The sequence below is a fragment of the Ambystoma mexicanum genome, chromosome 5q (genome assembly GCF_040938575.1).
Source record: "Ambystoma mexicanum isolate Mex_15411 chromosome 5q, UKY_AmexF1_1, whole genome shotgun sequence".
Classification (NCBI taxonomy): domain Eukaryota; kingdom Metazoa; phylum Chordata; class Amphibia; order Caudata; family Ambystomatidae; genus Ambystoma; species Ambystoma mexicanum.
In genome coordinates, this window is record NC_090933.1 from 514,642,072 (window position 1) to 514,662,441 (window position 20,370).

At 45.6% G+C, this 20,370-nt stretch overlaps 1 protein-coding gene across 9 annotated transcripts in view; it reads right to left on the bottom strand.

The window, feature by feature from the left end:
* Window positions 1–20,370, bottom strand: part of NOL4 (nucleolar protein 4) — a 692,229-nt gene that overhangs the window by 18,199 nt on the left and 653,660 nt on the right. For 3 of the 9 annotated variants that reach the window (XM_069620993.1, XM_069620989.1, XM_069620990.1), the window contains one exon: window positions 18,011–18,103. The exons of the other annotated variants lie outside the window; for them this stretch is intronic. In XM_069620993.1, the coding sequence (XP_069477094.1) occupies window positions 18,011–18,103 (93 nt within the window). The remainder of the gene's footprint in view (window positions 1–18,010; window positions 18,104–20,370) is intronic. 9 annotated transcript variants of the gene reach the window in all.

Genomic DNA, 20,370 nt, shown 5'->3' on the forward strand with positions numbered 1-20,370 from the left:
ACAGATACAAAAGGCTCAGCTTTGGGGTGTCATCAGCGGCAGAGGTCTTTCAAAATATCATCAGAGGGGCCAACGCAGACCTGGAAGGGGTGCTTAATATCAGTGATGATATCCTGGTGTTCGCGAGGTCTGAGGCAGAACATCTGGCCCGTCTGGCAAAGACATTTGAGCGCCTGCGCTCCTTGGGACTCACCCTGCACAGTGCGAATTACTGAAGACCACCATAGAGTTCTTCGGCTTCGTTTTTAAGGCGGACGGGGTGTCCCCTGATCCGCACAAAGTGAGAGACATTTAGGAGGCCAGGCCGACAGAGAACGTGGCTGAGGTGAGGAGTTTCTTGGGCATGGTAACGTACTGTGGCCGGTTCATCCAGAACTTGGCATCCCGATCAGAGCCGCTGCGGACGCTAAAGAGGAAAGATGTCACCTGGCAGTGGGGGGCCACTGGAACAGGCTGCCTTTGATGACATCAAGAGTGCCCACTGCCGAGGACACACTGGCGTTCTTTGACCCGGCCCTACAGACAGAGATCATCGTGGATGCCAGCCCATATGGCCTTGGAGCGGTCCTCACTCAAGTGGGGGCTGACCAGGAAGTCCGGCCGATAGCGTATGCCAGCAAGGCGCTATCGGTCACAGAGCAGCGATACTCGCAAATTGAGCGGGAGGCACTGGCCGTACTGTGGGGCTGCAGGCATTTTTGACTGTATGTTTTAGGGAGGTCGGTGATGGGGGTCACGGACCATAAACTCCTACTTCCCATTCTGGCAGGCTCGTCCTCCAAATCCCCAGTGAGGATAGAACGGTGGATGCTGGCGCTCCTGGAATACGGTGTTGTTGGTATACCACCCAGGCAGCAACAACGTTGTGGACTATCTTTCGAGGCACCCGAGAGGGGGCGACCAGCCGTCTACGTGTGCGTAGGAGGTGGATGAGCATATCCGGCTGGTAGTCGAAGCGGCCACGCCCAACTTGGTGCCAGTAGAAGAGCTGGAACAGGCCTCGCAGATAGATGAGTGCTTCAGAATCCTGAAGGCGGCATGGAACACGGGGCCTGGAGGACTGTGACGGAGTCCCTGGCTCGGAGAACACATGAGGCTAAAGTGGCCCTGGAACAACTCTGGCAGGTACGCGAAGAGCTGGCATTCTCGGACTCGGGACTGCTGCTAAGAGGGGACAGAATAGTCATCTCACAGGCGAAGGTGCTACAAAACATCGCCATGGCACACCAAGGGCACCAAGGGGCCCCGAACATGAAAGCCCACCTCCGGCAGAAAGTGTGGTTCCCTGAGCTAGAAAGGAGACTGGCAGAGTTTGTGGCCTACTGTGTATGGTGCCAGGGAGCCTCACCTGCTCTGCGTGAGCCAACCATTGAAACCATGCCCACAGGGACACAGCCGTGAGAGGTGGTGTACAAGGACTTTGGGTTCACGACAAGGGGCACCCACTTCCTGGTGGTTGTCGATGAGTGGTCCCGGTATCCTGAGGTGGAGTTCGTGGAATCCATGGCGTTTGAAAGAGTGGTAGTAGCGCTGGAGAAAATCTTGGCTACCCACAGACTGCCAAAGGTGCTATGCTCTGATAATGGTGCCCCATTCCAAGGAGAGAGCTTCACCGACCTCATGAAAGGGTATGGCATCCACCACAGGAAGGTCACCCCGCTGTGGCCCCGAGCGAACAGGGAAGCGGAGCGGATGATGCGCACGCTGAACAAGGTCTTCCGGATCGCCCAAGGCAAAGGCGAGTGTCTGCAAAGGGCACTGTATGTGTTCCCGCAGGGATACAGGGCCACCCCGCACTCATCCACGTGTGTGGCGCCGGCAGAGGCGCTATTTCAGCATTGCCCAATAAACATCATACCGGAGGTGGGGGAGCGAGAACCTGCTGTCATCAAACATGAGCAGGTGGAAGAGGCGAGAAGGGCACAAACCGAGCTGGAGAATGCCCGGAGGGGTCTTAGAACACCAAGACTCGCCCAGGGGGATGAGGTCCTGGTGAGGAATCGTCACCCTAAGGGCAAGCTTTCCCTCACCTATGAGCCGGCTCCGTTGGACGTGGTGGCGGTGAAGGGGTCAATGGTGACCGCATCTGATGGAACAGCATCTGTCACCAGGAATGCCAGCTTCTTCAAGAAACTGGGTGAGCCGAGGGCAGAGACTATGGCGGACATTGACCTGGAGGAGGTGCCCGACGAAGGCGGTGGACCATCAGTCCAAGTGGAGTCCCTGACACGTGATGTGCATGGCGAAGGAACACAAACCAGAGAGACTGGCAGGAGGTACCCCCTGAGGACATGGTGAGGGAAACCTGCCCGTCTTACGGACTATGTCATGGACTAAGTGATAGTTGTCACATTTGCCATATCCCGGAGGCCACAGAGAATGATGCCACCGGGGATCCCAGGTGGGTTTCATTAAAGGGGTTTCTGGGGACATGCTGATATTGAGTGCTGTGATGTTTGATAGTTAGGTCTTCCTTTTCAGTTGTTTTGTTGTTATGGAAAAGGAGTGTGGCGCTGGCCCTTTAAGGGCTCGCACGCGACGGAGTGACGTGTCACTCCGTCGCGTGCTAGTTTAAATAAACGGGGCGTTCCCAGCGGCCTCAGAGCCACCGGGGAGCTGGCACCAGCAGCACTGTGTCCGTGTGTCTGTGTTCAGGGGTGTGGGGGCTCACGGGGCGCGGGGCATGCAGCGACCGCTAACAGTGGTTTATCAGTGAAGGACTTCCAATGTTAAGAGCTGTGACTGAGGTCCCACCACTGCCCAGCAGTCTGCTTTAGGGAAGGGATAGTGGAGTGCAGTGTCCTGGGGGAGAGCAACATCCAAAACATTTGGCCCGGGTGGCCCCCATCCAGATGTTAGCCACACCCCAGGAAGCATCCAAGCAAAAAAAATGGATCCCAAACAAAATCCATGCACAATCAAGAATGTTTGGGTGGGGACCGCACCTGCCTTCATTTCAAAAAGGAAAACCCGGAGGTTGGCATCACACGATGCCCCGCCCACATCCACTAAAGTCTCCGCCCACTGCCACACCCACATTTGACCACCAGCCCGCACACCTTTTAAACAAGCATTGGCAAAGCCAATGGTTTTGACCATTAATTTTCGTATTGTGAAGAATATTAATGACGTTTGCTATTTTGGAAAGGCTTAAAGGGGTAGTTCACTCAAAACTGTTATTGTTTAAAAAGTTTGGGCATAATTAAATATAGATCTATATAAAAATATTTAAACTAATTATTTTTTTTAAAGTTCCTATGTAACATTTTTGGGAAATAGGCTTCAAAGTTTGCACTAGGAGGAATATATTTTGTACATTTTAGGCAGCCTCCTGATTTTATCTAAACTCTGCTCTCCCGTCACTAATGCTACCAGACACAAGAATTAAACTTCACTGCATCACAGTGATTAGCACTAGCTGTGTGGTATTGTAAATAACCAATTTTACTGTTACCCAAATAAATGGTATTCATTTTTTGACTGCATAAGGATAAAGGCAGAAGCGGCAAAGCAAGAATTTCAAAATATGTTTGCAGGTTACACAAATATGTTTGTGCTCCTCAGCCCACTGGATAAACTCAAGTAATTAACTGAAGTATATTTTCCCTCTTCTGCTACACAACAGTAATTAACTTGAAAAAGTGCCACATCCTACTGCAAAGGCAAATACAAGTAGCAGGTTGGGTATTAACGCGTCCAGGCGCGAACAGGGGCAAACGGGGCCTTTGTTGGCTGCTGGCTTTCCGCCTGGCGGCGGAAGTGGATGCCTATTGAGGAGACGCGTTGCTTAGCAACGTGCAGGCAACCAAGCCTCGCTTTCAGGCTGAGTGGCGCCCGGCATTTTGTTTCAGGCAGTGGAAATGCGGAGAGGTGTCCTGCTGCAATTGGGTACGTCAGATGGGATAGATGAACGAGCAGGAGGCAATGTTCGGCCCGTTGAACCTCGTGGGAGGGGTTCAGCTGCATTAGCAGATCGGTGAGGTCACAGGCAGGATGTTGGCGGCTACAGCCTTGTGGATCACCAGACAGCTGGAAGGGGATCCTGCCCTCACAGCCACGAAACACACTGTGCCAGGTCAGGGGCAAACAGGGCCTTTTTTGGCCTTCGTTGGCCGCCGGCTTTCCGCCTGCTGGCGGAAGTTGATTCCTATTGAGGAGACGCGTTGATTAGCAACATGCAGGCAACCAAGCCTCGCTTTCAGGCCGAGTGGCATACATACATTCTTACCCAGTCTCTAACGCCAACAGTAATTTGCGCTTTCAGCAAATCCTATTGCTAGGCAAAACTGCCACAATTCTAAAAGTCTTCTCTTTCTCACCAGTATCAACAAGAAGAGACTCCACCACCTAATCCAGTCTGATGTTCCCCGTTACCTGCTTGTAGGAGGGCGCCATCACCGCAACATTCCAATCCGGGTTTTCTTCCTCAGAGGGTTTCCCTGGGAGTCCATTTCCTCTTTGACGATCGGTATCGCAGGAAGAGGCAACCAGTTGTATTCTCAAGTCCTCTTTACTGCAGCATCTGGTACAGGTTAGTGATCTTGGTATAACTTACAAAGTAGTCCAATATCAACATTCAATTGTTACATCTGTAGGATTTCTACAAAGATCTGATCCGCCGCACACGCAGTAGGTCCGTGTGCTAGCAGTTCAGTGCACGCTTACATTGCTTTTCGCCATGGCCCTAGCCGCGAGATGCAGGTGTTGTTCCACTACGGCACGCACAGAACAGAGTGACCAAATTGGTGGAAGTTTCTTTTAATTTCATAAATCACGGATGGTACAATCTGGCCTGGTTGTGCACGTAGTCACTGGGTGTAATGTGCAATGTAAATACTTTGATTCCCTAGTCAACAGGGTTGTTCTGTCCCTTATAAACTGACCTGCAGTTTTTTTTCAGACTCAGCTGTGGCATCCCGTGAGCAGTAGACCTGAGATGGGTTGTTTTCGTTTGGTTCTGTCAATATGAGAGAAATTCGTTTGTATGAGGTAAAGACTTGAGCGTTCACACTCTGTTCAGCTAAACAGTTATGTTCTTGGATATAAGCAGATTTAGTTTGCACATGAAAGCCGCGTAGTATGCCACTAAACGGGTCTTTGTGTTTTGGGCGTTTGTTTACAGGAACCTCTTGCAAACATCTACTTGTCTTCTTTCATCGAGACATGACAGTCTTTGTGGCCCTGAAGAAGGCTGGACCCTATGGACTAACTAGGTCCTTACAAGCAGAAACTCTTGTGATTTTTCCATTCATGGCATTACATCAACTGATTCATTGATGGCACTCAAAGCTTAATTCCAGAGGGGATTATGGACAGATTTGGGCCCCGTACCCATATGATCATAATTAACGCTCATAAACTGAGACGTTCTAATCTCTATGTGCATTCCCACCGACTACCTCCCCCTCCCCGCCCAAAACACATCCTACTGGGATCTCTTTGAGCTCAATCTATCAAGCAATACAATTAAACATTAGCCTGGTGGTATCATTCCTAAGCAATCTCCTGAGAGTTTATGGCTTATTTACAGCTGTTAATGGCTAGGGTACTGGTTTAATCAAAATAACTTAACCAAGTGTGCCTTGATCTACATCTCTTTCATGCACTGATGTCCTGTTAAAAACAAGCAAAATGCCCAGGTAATCACTGCATTGTCCAGTTGTTGCACTCTTATGGCCAGGTAGTACCATTATATTAGTGCCTACCTAATGCCTATCCAATACCTACACAAAAGCCCAAAATATTGGCTTTTCCAATGCTTGTATAATATGTTTTCAAAAGCGAGAACCTATGAGTGGTGCTCAGTTGAACATAGTTGGGGTATTTTGATACATGTGCGTGCATTTGCACAGCAACACCAGTCTGTACCACAGGGCTTGTCGGCAGAAGAACCCATACACGCTAGTAAATTATTACGGGGCAGCGTAGACAGCCCCACACCCAACTGACCTAAACCGTGTGCATTTTTTTTTTAACATACTTTTTTAAATGCTCTAATGTAAATCACGTGGGGACACGGTGAAAACAAGCACACAAGTAGCTACGCATAGGCACAGGGCAAAGACAGTTCATGGTTCTGTCAGTGCGTTCTGTTGCTAAGCAACAGGCTTCAAACAAAAACGCTGGTAAAATGCCAGATGCTAATGTGCAGATGAGCACGAAATGACAGGGTTCATGACAATGAGTGTGCAGTCTATGCTGACAGTAGCCAGTTAGAGTGGTTACCCAGGGTTCCTCCGCTGTCACGTCAGCTGACAAATAGTCCCCTGGGACGCTGGCCGCCAGCATATTATCACAATTATTACTGGCATTCTGAAAGCCATGGTTCAAATTAGAACGTTCTGCCTTCTAAAGTCCAGGTCAGACCCTCATTAAAGCCGAGCAGACGTCCTTAAAATGGAGCATTTCACACGAGGCCTTTCAGACTGTTCTGGTCAGCGCGCAATGGGGCCGAGGCAGAGGGTTATGGTGTTGCTCCTGGAGCAGGGCTTCCTCTGCATCTGCACTCAGGGTATTCTCAGTGCTTTTAGGCTCGTTACTCCTGCACAATCGCTTTCTCATATGTGTTCTTTTGCACTGCGAGTGAATTAACGAATTACTTACTGGTAACCTTCATTACCCAGAGTCCTACTCTTCCTCGTAACAATCCATACGAATGAGGTGTCCCACCTCACAGAAAGGTCCAGAACCAAAAATAGAGGGCATGGCACTTTCCCCGCTAACCTGAGCAATGTTCCTCTCCCTCCTTCTGGCAGGACAAAACCCTCTACATTCTGTTACGATACCAAGTCCTCGATCAGGCGCACCTCCAGGATTGGGGTAGAGGGGAGTAGGACTGGCACGGGGAAGAGAACAACTTGGGGGTAATGAAGATTACCAGTAAGTAATTAGGCCATTGTCCCCTCCTCTTCCAAGTCTGTACGAATGATGAGATAACAAGCCCGGACTGGTCGAGGCAGACTAAAAAAGACCACGGGACCACACAACTGCACACTAGTGAAATTTATTACAAAACCGAACAAACACAGTTCACTGAACAACACCCAAGACCGCAGAGCCAAACACAGAGCCCTCCCCAGAAATAGCAAGGTGGCAGTGGTGGTGGAGGGAGAAGCCTGCGTTGCAGCCCGGCAGATGTCTAAGAGAAACACTCCCTGTATAGCAGCCCAGGAAGAGGCCACACTCCTGGTGGACCTACCCTGCACCACTCACGGTAGAGAAGAGTCCACTATGCCCTAACACATTGAGATGGTGAGCTTGACCCGCTGGCTAATAGCGGCCACAGAAATCTTGGAGCCTGCACGGCCAGGGCCAAAGGTCACCAACAGGGAATCACAGGAGCGGACCGAAGCAGTAAGATCGAAAAAAATCCAGACCGCGTGGCCCACACCAAGGGGACTGAGGGACGGTTACACCTGCCCTCAAAATGGGAGCCACTTCAAAGCAATGCGTGCGAGATTTTAAATGCTGGAGCCAAACCCCTCATTAGTAATGAATGGTCCACGCCTTATCCCCTAGGCCTACCTAGGGTTTTGGATTCATTACTCGATATCTCGGTTTGGGTTCACTCTATGGACTGTAATGGCTGGGGGATAAAGAGAGAACTCAAAACTAAAGGGTGAAGTCAGAGGAATATATTAGAATTGACAGAGAATAAGGGAGTAGATTTAATTGAAGTGAAAGGATGGGAATGGTGAAGTAAACACATCTTGGTCAGCCTGCCTTCCCTCGCTCCATCTTCACCCTCTCAGTTGGAAAACAGTCCCTTACATTCTCTGGGGTTTTGACAGCTTTTCTTGGCTTTTGGTGCTTATGTCGAGACGTCTCGAAGCTTCTTCCTGACTTCGGACTGCACGTGTACATGCCTCCACCACGCCTGGTAATCCTGGGTCGTCTATGCTGGGGTCAGACTCGTCTCCTGATTGAGCCCTGAGATCAACATCAATCTGTCTTCTTTGTTGTATGCAGAATAAAGACAAGACATGTTGGTGGACGGGCCTTCTCTTTCTTAGAAGCTACGGAATGTAAGGCTCTTCCCCTTGATCATATCTCAAGTCTGTCTCTAAACCGAGCCATTTCAGAAAAACGATTCAAGACATACTTGCTTACCAAAACTAACTGCCACCATGGGCCTATTGCTTGACTTTCTAATGGGTTGCCTTCAGTTCTAGGACACCATGGTGGCCTTTACGGTAATGCACTGCACTTTATAAAACCTCAGAAATAGAAAAGAATGCTTTAAGTCTCTTTATTGCTTTATTGCATTCATCCTGCGCATGACCGACTCTTGGCTCTGACATGACTTCAACTAGTACCACTAAAGCATTGCACTTTTATCGGTCTGTAAAGGGAAGCCTACTTTGATCAAAATGCCCTTATCTTTACATGCTGGATCTCTCTGTACACTTGAACTTGTTTCCTCCTGGTTTGTCTCTTGCCTTCACCGTTCTCACTCACCCTTTCCCCTTGCTCCACGTTCACCCCACAGACCGTGGTTTGTTTGTTTATTTATTTGTATTGCGCACCAGACCCGGGGGTATTCGGACGCAAAGGCAGAAAGAGGGTTGTTCTTTTGGGCCAGATAACAATTTGCCTCTATCTGTCCAAGGCACAGTAGTATAAAATCCCTTTGAACACAACATATTGTAACTTTTGAATCAATTAACAGTGAGCACAGGCATTAGGAACACTGACATTTAATGCTTTCTCCAATTCAGTCAGGATACATCAATCAACCAGTATGTAATCCCGGGCGCAGAAACCTGCGCATGGTAACAATGTCTTACATCTGTGGAGGTAGCTACAATTCAATAAAGGATCAAACAGAAAAGAGCCCAGAAAAGGTTTTATTTGACAGTTAATTCACCAGTCTCACCTGGGACAAGCCACGAGTAAGCATACCAATAACGGGAAGGTGAGTGGTTCGTTTATTAGCCATTACTGTTTCCCACTACACCTGAGCCCCCTGAAACAAGGCCACCTTTCACTCCAGTTAATTTGATTTTGAGATTTGTTACGTGCAAAACATTAAACCAGTGCACTGGTCACAATGCACTGCATCAGATGTTCCATAAATAGAGCATTGAGCAGAGATAGGGGAAAAAAGTTTTAGATAAAAGGGAACATTTTCAAATTCCTGCAAAAGATTAGCAGAGAACTGGAGGATCCGAGGCGGGCAGGGAGATGATTCCAAAGGCAAAGACCTGCCACAGAAAAACCTCAATCACCTCTTGTGGTACCACAGGAAGGGGGAAGTGGTTAAAAGGTGGAGCTGTGCTGATAAAAGCGTATGTGTAGGTCAATAAGGGTGAATTTTCTGTGTAAGATATTGTGTAACCAGGCAATGGAAACAGTTGTAGACGAAACAGAGAATCTTGAAGGTAAATCTTTGGCAGATGGGTAGCCGGAAATCGAAAAATGTCTTGGAAAATGAAAAATAAGTCAGATGGCTGTGTTTTGCTGGATTTGGAGACAATGTACAAGGTGGTTTGCTAAGCCTAAATTTAATGCGTTGTCATAATCCAGGCAGGTCTTTACCAACGCAACCATCACTGTAGCAGGTCCTTGGGTAGAAAAGGGAGGACGCGAAACAACAGCCAAATGGAAAAAAATGACAGATTAACTAATTGATTTAGATAATTTTAATTTTGAGTCCGAAGTGGTTCCCAAATTTGCAATCTTTTTAGTGAAGGTTGTAGGAAAACCAAGTAACCGAGAAGAAGGCGGGTAATGCAGACAGGTCACTTAGCAAATGCTTTGGGCCAAAAAGGATAATCCTGTTTTTTTTGTGGGATTAGAGTTGAATTTTATTTTCAGTCAACCATGATTTAACACCCTCAAGGCAAGTCTGCAGCTGATGAAAAGGGTCATGAGGGCCGGATACCTTGAAAACCAATTGGGTATCGTCAGCATATGATTGGAATTGGATACTGAATTTCCGAATGAGGGACATTAGGGGCAGAATATAGATATTAACAAGAGGAGGTGATGAGGAGGATCCCTATGGAAATCAGCATATAACTGGGCAAGAGGTTAAATCGAAAGGCCCCCATTTCACATTCTGGGTTTTACCAGAGAGGAAGCTCTGGAATAATTTTAAGGCAATAAATAAAAGAGTAATGGAACTAGTTAGAACCTCTTGTCACTTCTGTCAAGGGAGCAGGACCTAGTCCCAAACCAAAATCACGACAATTCCTACGTGATCCCAAAACAACACCTATATTAAAAACCCATATTCCACATGGCTACATGTACTACTGTTTTATGACACCAGTGATAGGAAATGCTAGTATTGTGGCAAAGAATCTATACCCAGATGGAGGAAGATGAGAGGATCCAAAACCACTTTATAGTCCCTTCCTTATGTCGGACAATAGGACCAATGATAAAAGAAAGGAAGGACAAAACCCAGGGGTTGTTCGTTGGGAGAGGAGTGGTGGAAGTAGAAGGAATACAGAGGAGGAACTATAGAAGTGTAACGGGTGAGAGAAAGTGAATGTAGGAGTTATACATAAGACGGTTGGGGGGGGGGGCTGACTTCCCAGATGTGGGACTTTGTAGGCGGAGAACCCCGGGGGTCGCCAACAAGGAAGTGGAGCACCGGAAGATGGAAATCGGAGCGAGCAAAGACTCAGCCACCCATCGGGGAGTGTGAATTCTGGCGTATGCAGGATAGGAAGCTTCCTGTTGGAACGCGGACTGCGGTATCAGACGTAGAAAGGGGTGAGCAAGGTGGTTCTATGTTCTTACATGTCCAGATTATTTTGGCAGTTTTTTGCTGAATATTTTCGGTCGAAAAAACTCATCGATTTATTTTATTTAATATTTGGTGGGTCCCCCCAAACGCCCACTTACCTATTATCTAGTCCATATTCCCCACACCCCTTCCTCTTATATCCCCTTACCCACCCCGCCCCATATTTTTAGATTAGTTTTTTCAGCTGAAAGGTTTCAGCACAAAACTCTGTGAAAAACATGCTGTTGTTGTAATAACGTTGTACCAGCAAGGGTTCTATGTTCTTACATCCTTTCTTTCTTCGACGGGTGCAATTTTGATGTTTTTTTACGAGTACATTTTACTGAAAAAACTCATCGAAATATAGAGGGGGTTTGGAAAAGTATATATAAGGGGCGGGGGTGTCGGGAATAAATAATAGGGGATGGGGGCTTGGGTGGGGAACCCCCCAAAAATAAAAAATAAACAATTTCAATGAGTTTTTTCGGTAAAACATACTCATAAAAAAAACCATCGAAATTGCACCCGTCGATGAAATGACATAGAACCTCCAAGGTAAGCCACAATAGCGTGAGCCGACAAAGGGATGTCCGACAGGGAAAAGCAGCGCCTGGCAACGGAAGAACCGCACAGCAAAGGGCAACAGAGACAAAATACCGGCAGAGGGAATACAAACTGGTTGAGGGTGGTAAGCCCGGTACAACGAAATCCCCAGGGAGGCCCAGAAGAAGGAGGCTTACCCAGCTGGTGGGGGGTGATACATACTGGTAGGAAAGAACTGACGAAGGTACGCCAGATCTTATCCAACCGCCATCCCCCTTTTCTCTTTATCCTGCATAAATAAAACACCTTTCCTCAGTTGCACACAAATGGAAGGCAGGGCAGAAACACTACCTCATCGCACTGAACCTGGGAAACCGGCATAGGGGATTGGAGTAAGCAGAATGCCTGCATACCCTAAAGGAAATAGCGTGATGCAAACCACTGTTCATGTACAACAAAACTCTGGCTCACTTACACAGAATTTTTACAAAAAACTTTATTTAAATAGGTTCTTGTTCACAACAACATAAATTCGGTGCACTGTCATTTTGACATCAAGATCCACAACTTGAGTTACATATCACTGTCAGCAGAGGAAAAGAAAACGCCTACCTGTACCCTCACACTCCCCACACATCAACCACACATTTTTTAAGCTGCCTCTGGCCTCTTCAGCATTCCCTGGCACCATTTCCAAACATTGCCCCCTCTTCGTACACTTCCTCCATTAGGCAGCCCCTTCCCTAGCAGACAGCATGTCCCGCACGGGGCCCCAAATGGCAGCGGGTCGGGAGCCCAAAGGTATTGTTCTACAGTACTTCTGCTCCATGTCGCAACGCCAAGCCAAGTCTCTTAACCACTTGGACAGAGTCGGCGCGGCAGGACTCGACCAGGGCATTAATATATATCTTTTCGCCAGGATCGTGCATATCAGTAGTAATTTCTTCCCACTCTTCGAGATGCCCTGTACCAACCCGAACATGCAGCTCAGAATAGTCAGCAGGAGCCTGCCGTTGACCGTGCCCTCTGTCACCACTTACACAGAATGAGGAATCAACAGATTCATACCGGACCAGGGACAAGATTTGTATGGGCACCAAATCGCGTAGGGTGTGGGATAGTAGCACAGGCGAAAGACCGGGGATGGGGATTGTCCCCCTGGCAATTGCAGAAAAATAAGTCAGCTAGGAACTAGAGAATACAATCTGGGTGACTGCAAGTGGTCCCAACAACAGAGGAAAGACCATGGAAGTTGATGGTCCCCTTGAAAGAGGAAAGACCAGGGAAGTGGATTATCCCTTTGGCATTGGAGATTGGTATCATTTGTCAATAGAAAAGGAAGAAGGTCACTTCCTTAAAAGTGTAAACTGGCATCATTGTACCAAACAGACAGTGGTGCATTCATGGTGAAGGAAGGCCGCAGAAAGGCAGCCTACAACATATTTTCCCTCAAAGTAGCTTATGTAGTATTTGAGTGTGAGGATCATGATAGGTTTTTGACACAGGACAGTGGATATTATTTTGGGCATCCTAACAAAGACTGGTCCACTAGTTAGTTTTGTTGAGTTAGGGCTAGTGAGACATTTTTCCCACCCCCTTTATTATTTAAATAAAAGCATTTGTGAATTCACTAACTTTGTGTCCATCTCCTTACTTCTGGTACCCCGCATTAAATAAATACCCTAATAATGATAAAGGCAGGACTGGAAGCTCCCACATTTTCATAAAGTTCGAGCAAGAGAATTGTGTGATCTGGCATATCAAATGAGGCCGATACATCTAGCATGACCAGGATGGATCAGTAGTCTTGATCAGCATAGTATAGTATAGTGTAAGAGATCTTCCCAAACATACCAGCGCTGCCTCAGTCCCACGTCTGGGTTAAAAGCTCGATTGGAACTGGTCCAAGATTTGGTTGCTCTCTACATAATCCATTAGTTGTGTGAGCACCACTTTTTCAAGAATCTTAACCGTCCAAGGTAAACCTGTAAATGACTGATAGGTCCCCAGTTCTGTTGGATCAAGAGAAGGCTTCTTGAGCAGGGCCGTGATGATAGTAGTTTTCAAATCCTGATGGACGAGCGCTTGGTAAGGGAGGGAAAGACTAACAAAACGCATAATAAGGCTGGAAAGAGCTTCTGTATGGCGTTGTGCAACACAAGTCGGTAGTACATCCTCCCTAGAGCACGTGGGTTTAATCCCTTAAATGCTGACCTCTATGAAATTCTATGCAAATAGGAGAAGCATACTCGTCCTTAGCACTTAAGGGGTTAAGCCTGCTCATGAGAGAGAAGACAGAATCCTGAGAAACCTTTTTTAAAGTAAAGGAAAATAGGAGTGAAGGTGAGGACGGGGCACCTGAAACGGGATGCACAGTATTTGTGGGTTTAAAGTTTGATTAGATCATATAAATCTTTTCAGCAAAATGATATATTGACTTCATTAGGAAGTATAGCATAAGGAACACAGAGGATTGAGAAATATGTTAACAATTGAAAAAAAGCTCAGCAGGCTTAATGCCCCTCTTTCGCCTGCACCACATTTCCCACTGAAACTTCAGTCCCCCATTTGTATCCCACCCAGCCGCCTTTTCTTTACTACCCTGATCCCATAGTTTACCCACTGCTTTCCACTCCCCTGGATACCAGCTGGGCTTCTTGTAATAGCAGCTTTGGACACGTCCTGAGCACAAATCCCATCCAAATGGCACGTGGTGTACTTTGACAATTTGATCATCATATGGTAAATTCATGACACAACTAGAAGCGTATAACGGATTGTACATTGCCAGCAATAATTGCAGCGATTTTAAGGACTTTGAGCACTAACCACAATGTATAGCCGGGATGTACCCACTACCTCCCTCTGAATCAAGGGGAAATAAAAAATATCTACTAAAGAATCCTAAATGTACAGCCACTGTATGAACTACGCAGTGTTGCACCTAAACTCATGGGGCAGTACAAATTCCAGACAACAACCACTAAATCTGCAGCTGCTGTATTTGCCCTGTGGCATAGCACCCATGAGCCCGGCATTGCAAATACCCCATAATCACCCATAAATGTGTATCTGGTGGAGGTGCTTCACATTATAGTAATCCGAAGATCGGCGCCACAAATACCACAAAATGTACCGAAATATATAGCTGTAATATGTGCCGCAGCATACGGCACCCAGAAGAATGGAGCAGTACAAATACCCCACAAAGAGTTCTAGATGTACAGCTGCTGTATGTGGCATGCGGTAGAGCACCCGGAAGACTGGGGCTGTTTAAATATCCACAATCGCACATAAAACATAAAAATGATTATAAAAAAAAAAAAATCTAACTGGGTAGGGAGGTAGACAAAGAAAGAGAAGGAAGAGGCAATACAGCGAGGGAGACAAGCATGTGAGCGGTTTAGAACTATTTTACTTAACACCAAAAGTTCGACCCACAATTTCCCGCATATATATATTGGGGGGGGGGGTAAAGTATATATAAAATGTATAGTTAAGGCGGGGGGTCGGGGGGGTCTCCCGCCACATATATATTTGTGGGAAATTAAAAATAAAAAAGTCGAACTTTTGGAAAGTCGAAACTTTGGGTTCGGTAAAATCACCTAGATTCATGTGAGCAGTGAGGGGAAATATCATTTCCATATCAGTAGTTTGGATGAATGAAGCTGGAAGATATCCAAAGCTAGCCAAAGCTGGGCAGCAGAGAGACCATTATAAATAGTGGAGTGCAACTGGTTGGAGAAGGAAGGGCATGAAAATGAAAAGTTGTGAACCATCAGTGTAGACGTGACCGGATAAACTAGCAAGCCGTTAATGAAAGCCAAAGTCATACTGTAGGTAGTGAAAAGGCAGAGGACTAAGGACCAGGCTTCGTGGAATAGGACCGTGAAGTCTATGTGGTAGTGAAGACTGGCTAGCCCAGACAAATGACTATGTGTGATTGGATAGATAGTAGGTACCGCATAACATAATACTAGAATGGTCGCGCGAGAGTGGACGGAGCCAACCGGGTCAAGAAGAATTTGGGCCAGGCAGGCAGTGGTCGAAGTGGGCGGGAGCGGTGCTTCTCTACTTTTATTTTTTAAGTTTGACTGCTCCTATACTTCTATTTTGAAAAGAAAGCGTTCAGGAATGGTTTTGTTTTAAAATAAAAGTGTAGGAAGAAGTTGAATCTGAACATTCCCGTAAACAGCAGGTGTGCTTGTTTGGGGGTTTGGATTGAGCGTGGGAGCGGGGGCTGCGGTGGGATTTGTGGAGAGAGGGGGCAGACTAGCAGGCAACATGGTTCCACTACTGATTTTTGCACACTTCGACCACTGGGGTCAGGGGTATAGAGTGCCTAGAAGAAGTAAAACTATTGGAGAAATACAGAGGGTTGGGTCCTGTAGAACGATCAGAATGGACAACAGAATGAAAATGAGAAAGAAGAAAATTAGAGTTGGCATAAAAAAGGAGCTTTATTTTATACCCGTTGTGGAGCTAGTGCGGCTCATTTCTATAAATGTTTCCTGTGACTGCAGGGACCAGAACCCTTGGAGCCGCATTCGTGACCGTTTCCCTCCTCCAACTGCACTATATACATTGTGCAATGCCTGTTGCTGTCACACCATCATCTGATGGTCCGATGATGAAAGTGATATGCATAATGGCGGACTCCAACAACCACTCGCTCTGCACCATGAAAGCCACAGATTAACAACTAATTGTTCTCAACCATGAGATTTTGTTGGCTGTGGTGAATCCCACAAGACCAAATGCGTCCACCTTAAAATATGATCTAAGCCGCCCTGGACTTGCTACACAGGTCCTTTGCACATTCCAGGCAATCTGTGCAGTCCTAAGGGCACCTGCTCATGGCTGCAAGGCAGTGCAACGAACAATGTACTTGGTTTTAAGTGATGTAGCCTTCCACCAGGACTAAACGGATTGGAGGTATTCTTAAGTGGCTTAATCTCCCCAAAAAACTAAACAACTACCTCAGAGCAGCCTGTGCATCCCACAGGAGGTCTGCTTTGAACCCATCTCCAAGTGGATCGGTGTCGTTTTGGAAGCTTGCCACCTGCAATTTGCCCGCCGGGCAGTGCGCCACTCATTTCTAATGAACTTGAACCTCGCTTAACAGCCACCTGAAGGGATACACTCTTTCTTTCTTAAATTATTTTTCTGGTGTCATTACCTAGGCAAGTCCATCACATTTCAAAGTAGACAAAAGGTCTCGGCATCAGTTTGACAAGGACCTCTGACTCAGCAGATGTGCCATGCTTTGTAAGGCACCCCGTTCCATGTACGGAAGTCGTTTTCTCCCCAAAGGGGACGGCTGCAGCGGGGCTTCAGGAGGAGATTAGCCCAGTGAGTCTATCATTTAGGAGCTCGGTTGAGGGCTGCAGCCTTCCGTATATATTGGTGACATCACATTACGGCCTACGACCAGCATGCTGCTGCCTCCATCTTGGACTGTGGATCCAGGGCTGCTAAAGACTTCAATGAAGGATTTTATTCACATCTGAGGTGCGCCTCCATGAATGAGTCACCACTGTTCCAATCACTTTACGGTTCCAAAGAGAATTCTCGGATCTGGGCCACTGCTGGCTGTCCAAATCATTCCAGGCAAGGAGATGGGGACAGGAGCTAACACGCTAGGTGTCTGCGCTCTCCGCCATCTTGGCCGTCCAGCATGGTTTATGTCCGCCCACTACGTGCCAAGGGCACATTTTAGAGCATTCATGAGGACTTCAGTGGTTTGGAAGCTGATGAATCCTTATTTGTCATGTGCCTTCCAGGTTTCATTGTTCCCCTAGCCCTCTTGTTAGTTTTGGCTATTACACCTATAAGTTGAAATTAATTTTTTTTTATTTTTTTTTTTTATTTATATGGTTAATAAAATCAACCTTTCAAATATCAGATATCACAGTATTAAAGCACTACAATTCATAAAAAAATGTTTTACAGTTTGTTCATTCACTACAGTTAGAAATCAAATTTAGTGCTTCTCAATTACACTGGCTTTGGGTATATGCTAAATATTTCATCTAAAAATCGCACAATTGCTATTTTGGTTTTTAGGGCAGTTGCTGAAAAAATGCAGTGCCATAAATTCTTGTTAAAATGAACAGTTTGGTCTTCAAAGAAATTCCCAAAGCATTTTTGTCGAATAGTAGCTAAGTTTGTACAAAACACTAAACAATGCTCCAGCGTCTCTCTTTTGTCAATCACCTTGCAAAAACGACATACATTTTCTGATTGCATAATTTGATTTCTTCGTGCCTGAACATCTAATGTCGGCCAAAGGTTCAATCGAAAACGGAGAAACTTCTGACGAGTTTTTGAGCAAGGAAATTTAGCCAAATAGTCAGACATTGTTCTACATTGCTTGTGCCCAAATAGCGCTCGATCAAAATCCTTGTAGTTGAGGCATTTATTTTGGGTCAGAATCCAATCGTATTGCTGAACTTTCTTTTTGGCACGAGCCTCATTATTCAAAAGTAACTCCAAGTTAACTGATGCATCAGACATTGCATTCATAGTAAAAGTGCACCATTGTTTTGAAAAGGTCTGATTTTGTTCTAAAAGATGACAGGCTACCTTTCCCAAAATGTCTGCTCGCTCTAAGGACAAAAGACATTTGCGGAAAGATGCACAATATTTCCAAATTACGAATGAAAACAATGAGAGGGATCCCAATTCAAATCGAATCAATGGTAAAGGTGTACAAACGGGCAGATGTAATACCTGTTTCCAAAACAAGGATTCAATTCTATCCCACCACTCCACCGGTTTAGGACTGCGAGCCTCAGACCCATAGGTCAAGATTGGTGTCACCTTCTGTAAAAAAAAGGTGAGAATATGTTTACACGTAAATTTGCCAAATTTGGCCATAAGTATCTTTGCTTGCGCAATTAAGGACCGTAATTTGCCCTGGATCTCTATGTCAGGGTCAATGCTTGATAAAGTATCCACTACATAAGTGCCCAAATACTTGTAGTTGGTTACTTGTTCCAATGGAACATTGTGTAATCGCCAGCAAAAGGTTTTAACTTTACACTTTTCATGCCTTTTGCAAACCATTATTTGAGTTTTATTAGTGTTAATCGTCAAATGGTTCGTGTCTACATATGTTTCAAGGCTATGCAAAAGTTTCTGCAGACCTGTATGGGTTTTTGAGAAGAGAATCAAGTCATCGGCATAAAATAAATAAGGAACCTTATGCCGACCTAATCGAGGTGCATCACTCACAATTTGACTCAAAGTTACGCCCAAGTCGTAGATAAAAAAATTGAAAATAGATGACGCCAAAATGCATCCTTGTTTAAGCCCTCTAAATGTTCGAAATGTTGAAGTCAGATCACCATTCAAGTTAAGTCGAACCTGCATGGTAGTATTAGAGTGTAGTAAATTAATTAGGGACAATAAAGAGGAAGGACAGTTATGCCCAATCAACTTATGCTGTAACAGTGATCGATCAATTGAGTCAAACGCCACCCGAAAATCGACAAAGGCTAGATACAAGGTCTGCTTTTGGACTGCGTGATCAGAAAGGAGCATTTGTAGCGTAATGATGTTTGGGATGGTGCCTAAACCAGTCACAAAGCCTGATTAAAATGGATCATTAAGTTGAGCCTGCGAAATCCACTTCTTAAAGTCTCTTAAAATCAGTCGAGAAAAATTTTTTCCTGGCGCATCTAGAAGTGCAATAGGTCGATAGCTGCACGGCTCTTTCCTATCTCCTTTTTTATAAATAGGAACAATAATAGAATGCGTCCAGGTCGACGGTAATTTTTGAGACTTCAAGATGAGGCTAAAGATGGTAAACAGGATACGACTCCACACTTGTGGGTAGGCTTTAAACATCTTGTTAGACAAACCATCTGGACCACATGCGCCTGAATTGCTCGCTTTCTTGATGTAAAAAAGAATGTCTTCAAGATCAAAATCTAAATGAAATCTAGGAAGAGAATGAGAACTATCTAGACATATATCCTGGACAGGTAATTTATACAAATTAGAAAAATAAGCAATCCAGCCATGCTCTGATACTTCATTTGCTTGAATTATTGTTTGGTAGCCCGAGGTCACTTGATTAAGATAAGACCAGGTTTTAGAAATATTCTTACCTTGGACCGCAACAAAAAGTAGCTGGCTATCAATGTGGTAAAGTTTCGCACGCCTTGCCTTCACCCAATTTCTATACTTTGTTTTAATATTGGAGAGATGATTGTGACGAATATTAACTGGGAGATTCAATACATTTCTCTTCTGTTGTCTAAAAAGGCGCTTATAGTCTCTCGTTTCTTTGTCAAAGACGTGTGAAAATTGAGCACAAATAGTTTGTTTCGATGATTGTTTAGATGAGCAACAAGGGACGTGGGACCGTAATACTTGTAGCATGTCAGAGTAGCAAACATTTGGGGAGTCAGCAGTGAGGGATGTAGCAGCTACTGCCTGTGTCAAATAAAAGTGAAAGGCCTCAACTGACTTCTCAGTCCATCGCAGTCTATTACCAGCATTGTTCACACAAAATTGATTTTGCAACATTCTGTCTCTTTGCGAATTGCAACTGCTATTATACTGCCAGACCGCTGTGAGTTGTTTATGATCACTCAGTTCAGAGTGCACAATTTTAAAATCCACAACATCATGGAACAGGGACGCATTCGTGTACATATAGTCAATAATGGATGCCGATGCGCCCCGTGACCATGTTGAAGATGGAGGGATGTCAGAGTATAAAGCTCCGTTCAGCCTTAAAAGATTGTGATGTTTACTAAATTGTTCCCATTGTTTTATACGAATGGAATGGCTTTGTTTGGTTAAATTAATACAATCCAAATTAAAATCTCCTGCAATAAAAAGTTTTTGAACTGATCCATCCAATAGGATCACAGTCAACATATCATTTAAGGCCTTCAAGAAGCATTCAGCCGTGATCCCCACTGGATTCCAATAGAGATTAATAATGGCATATAGTGTTGTGGATAATTTAAGTCTTGTCATTTGAATAAAGGCATTAGGTGAGGCCCATGGATAAATACTAGCGTTGTTATCTGCCTGTATTGCAGTTAGGAGCCCACCACATGGCCTACCACTCAGGC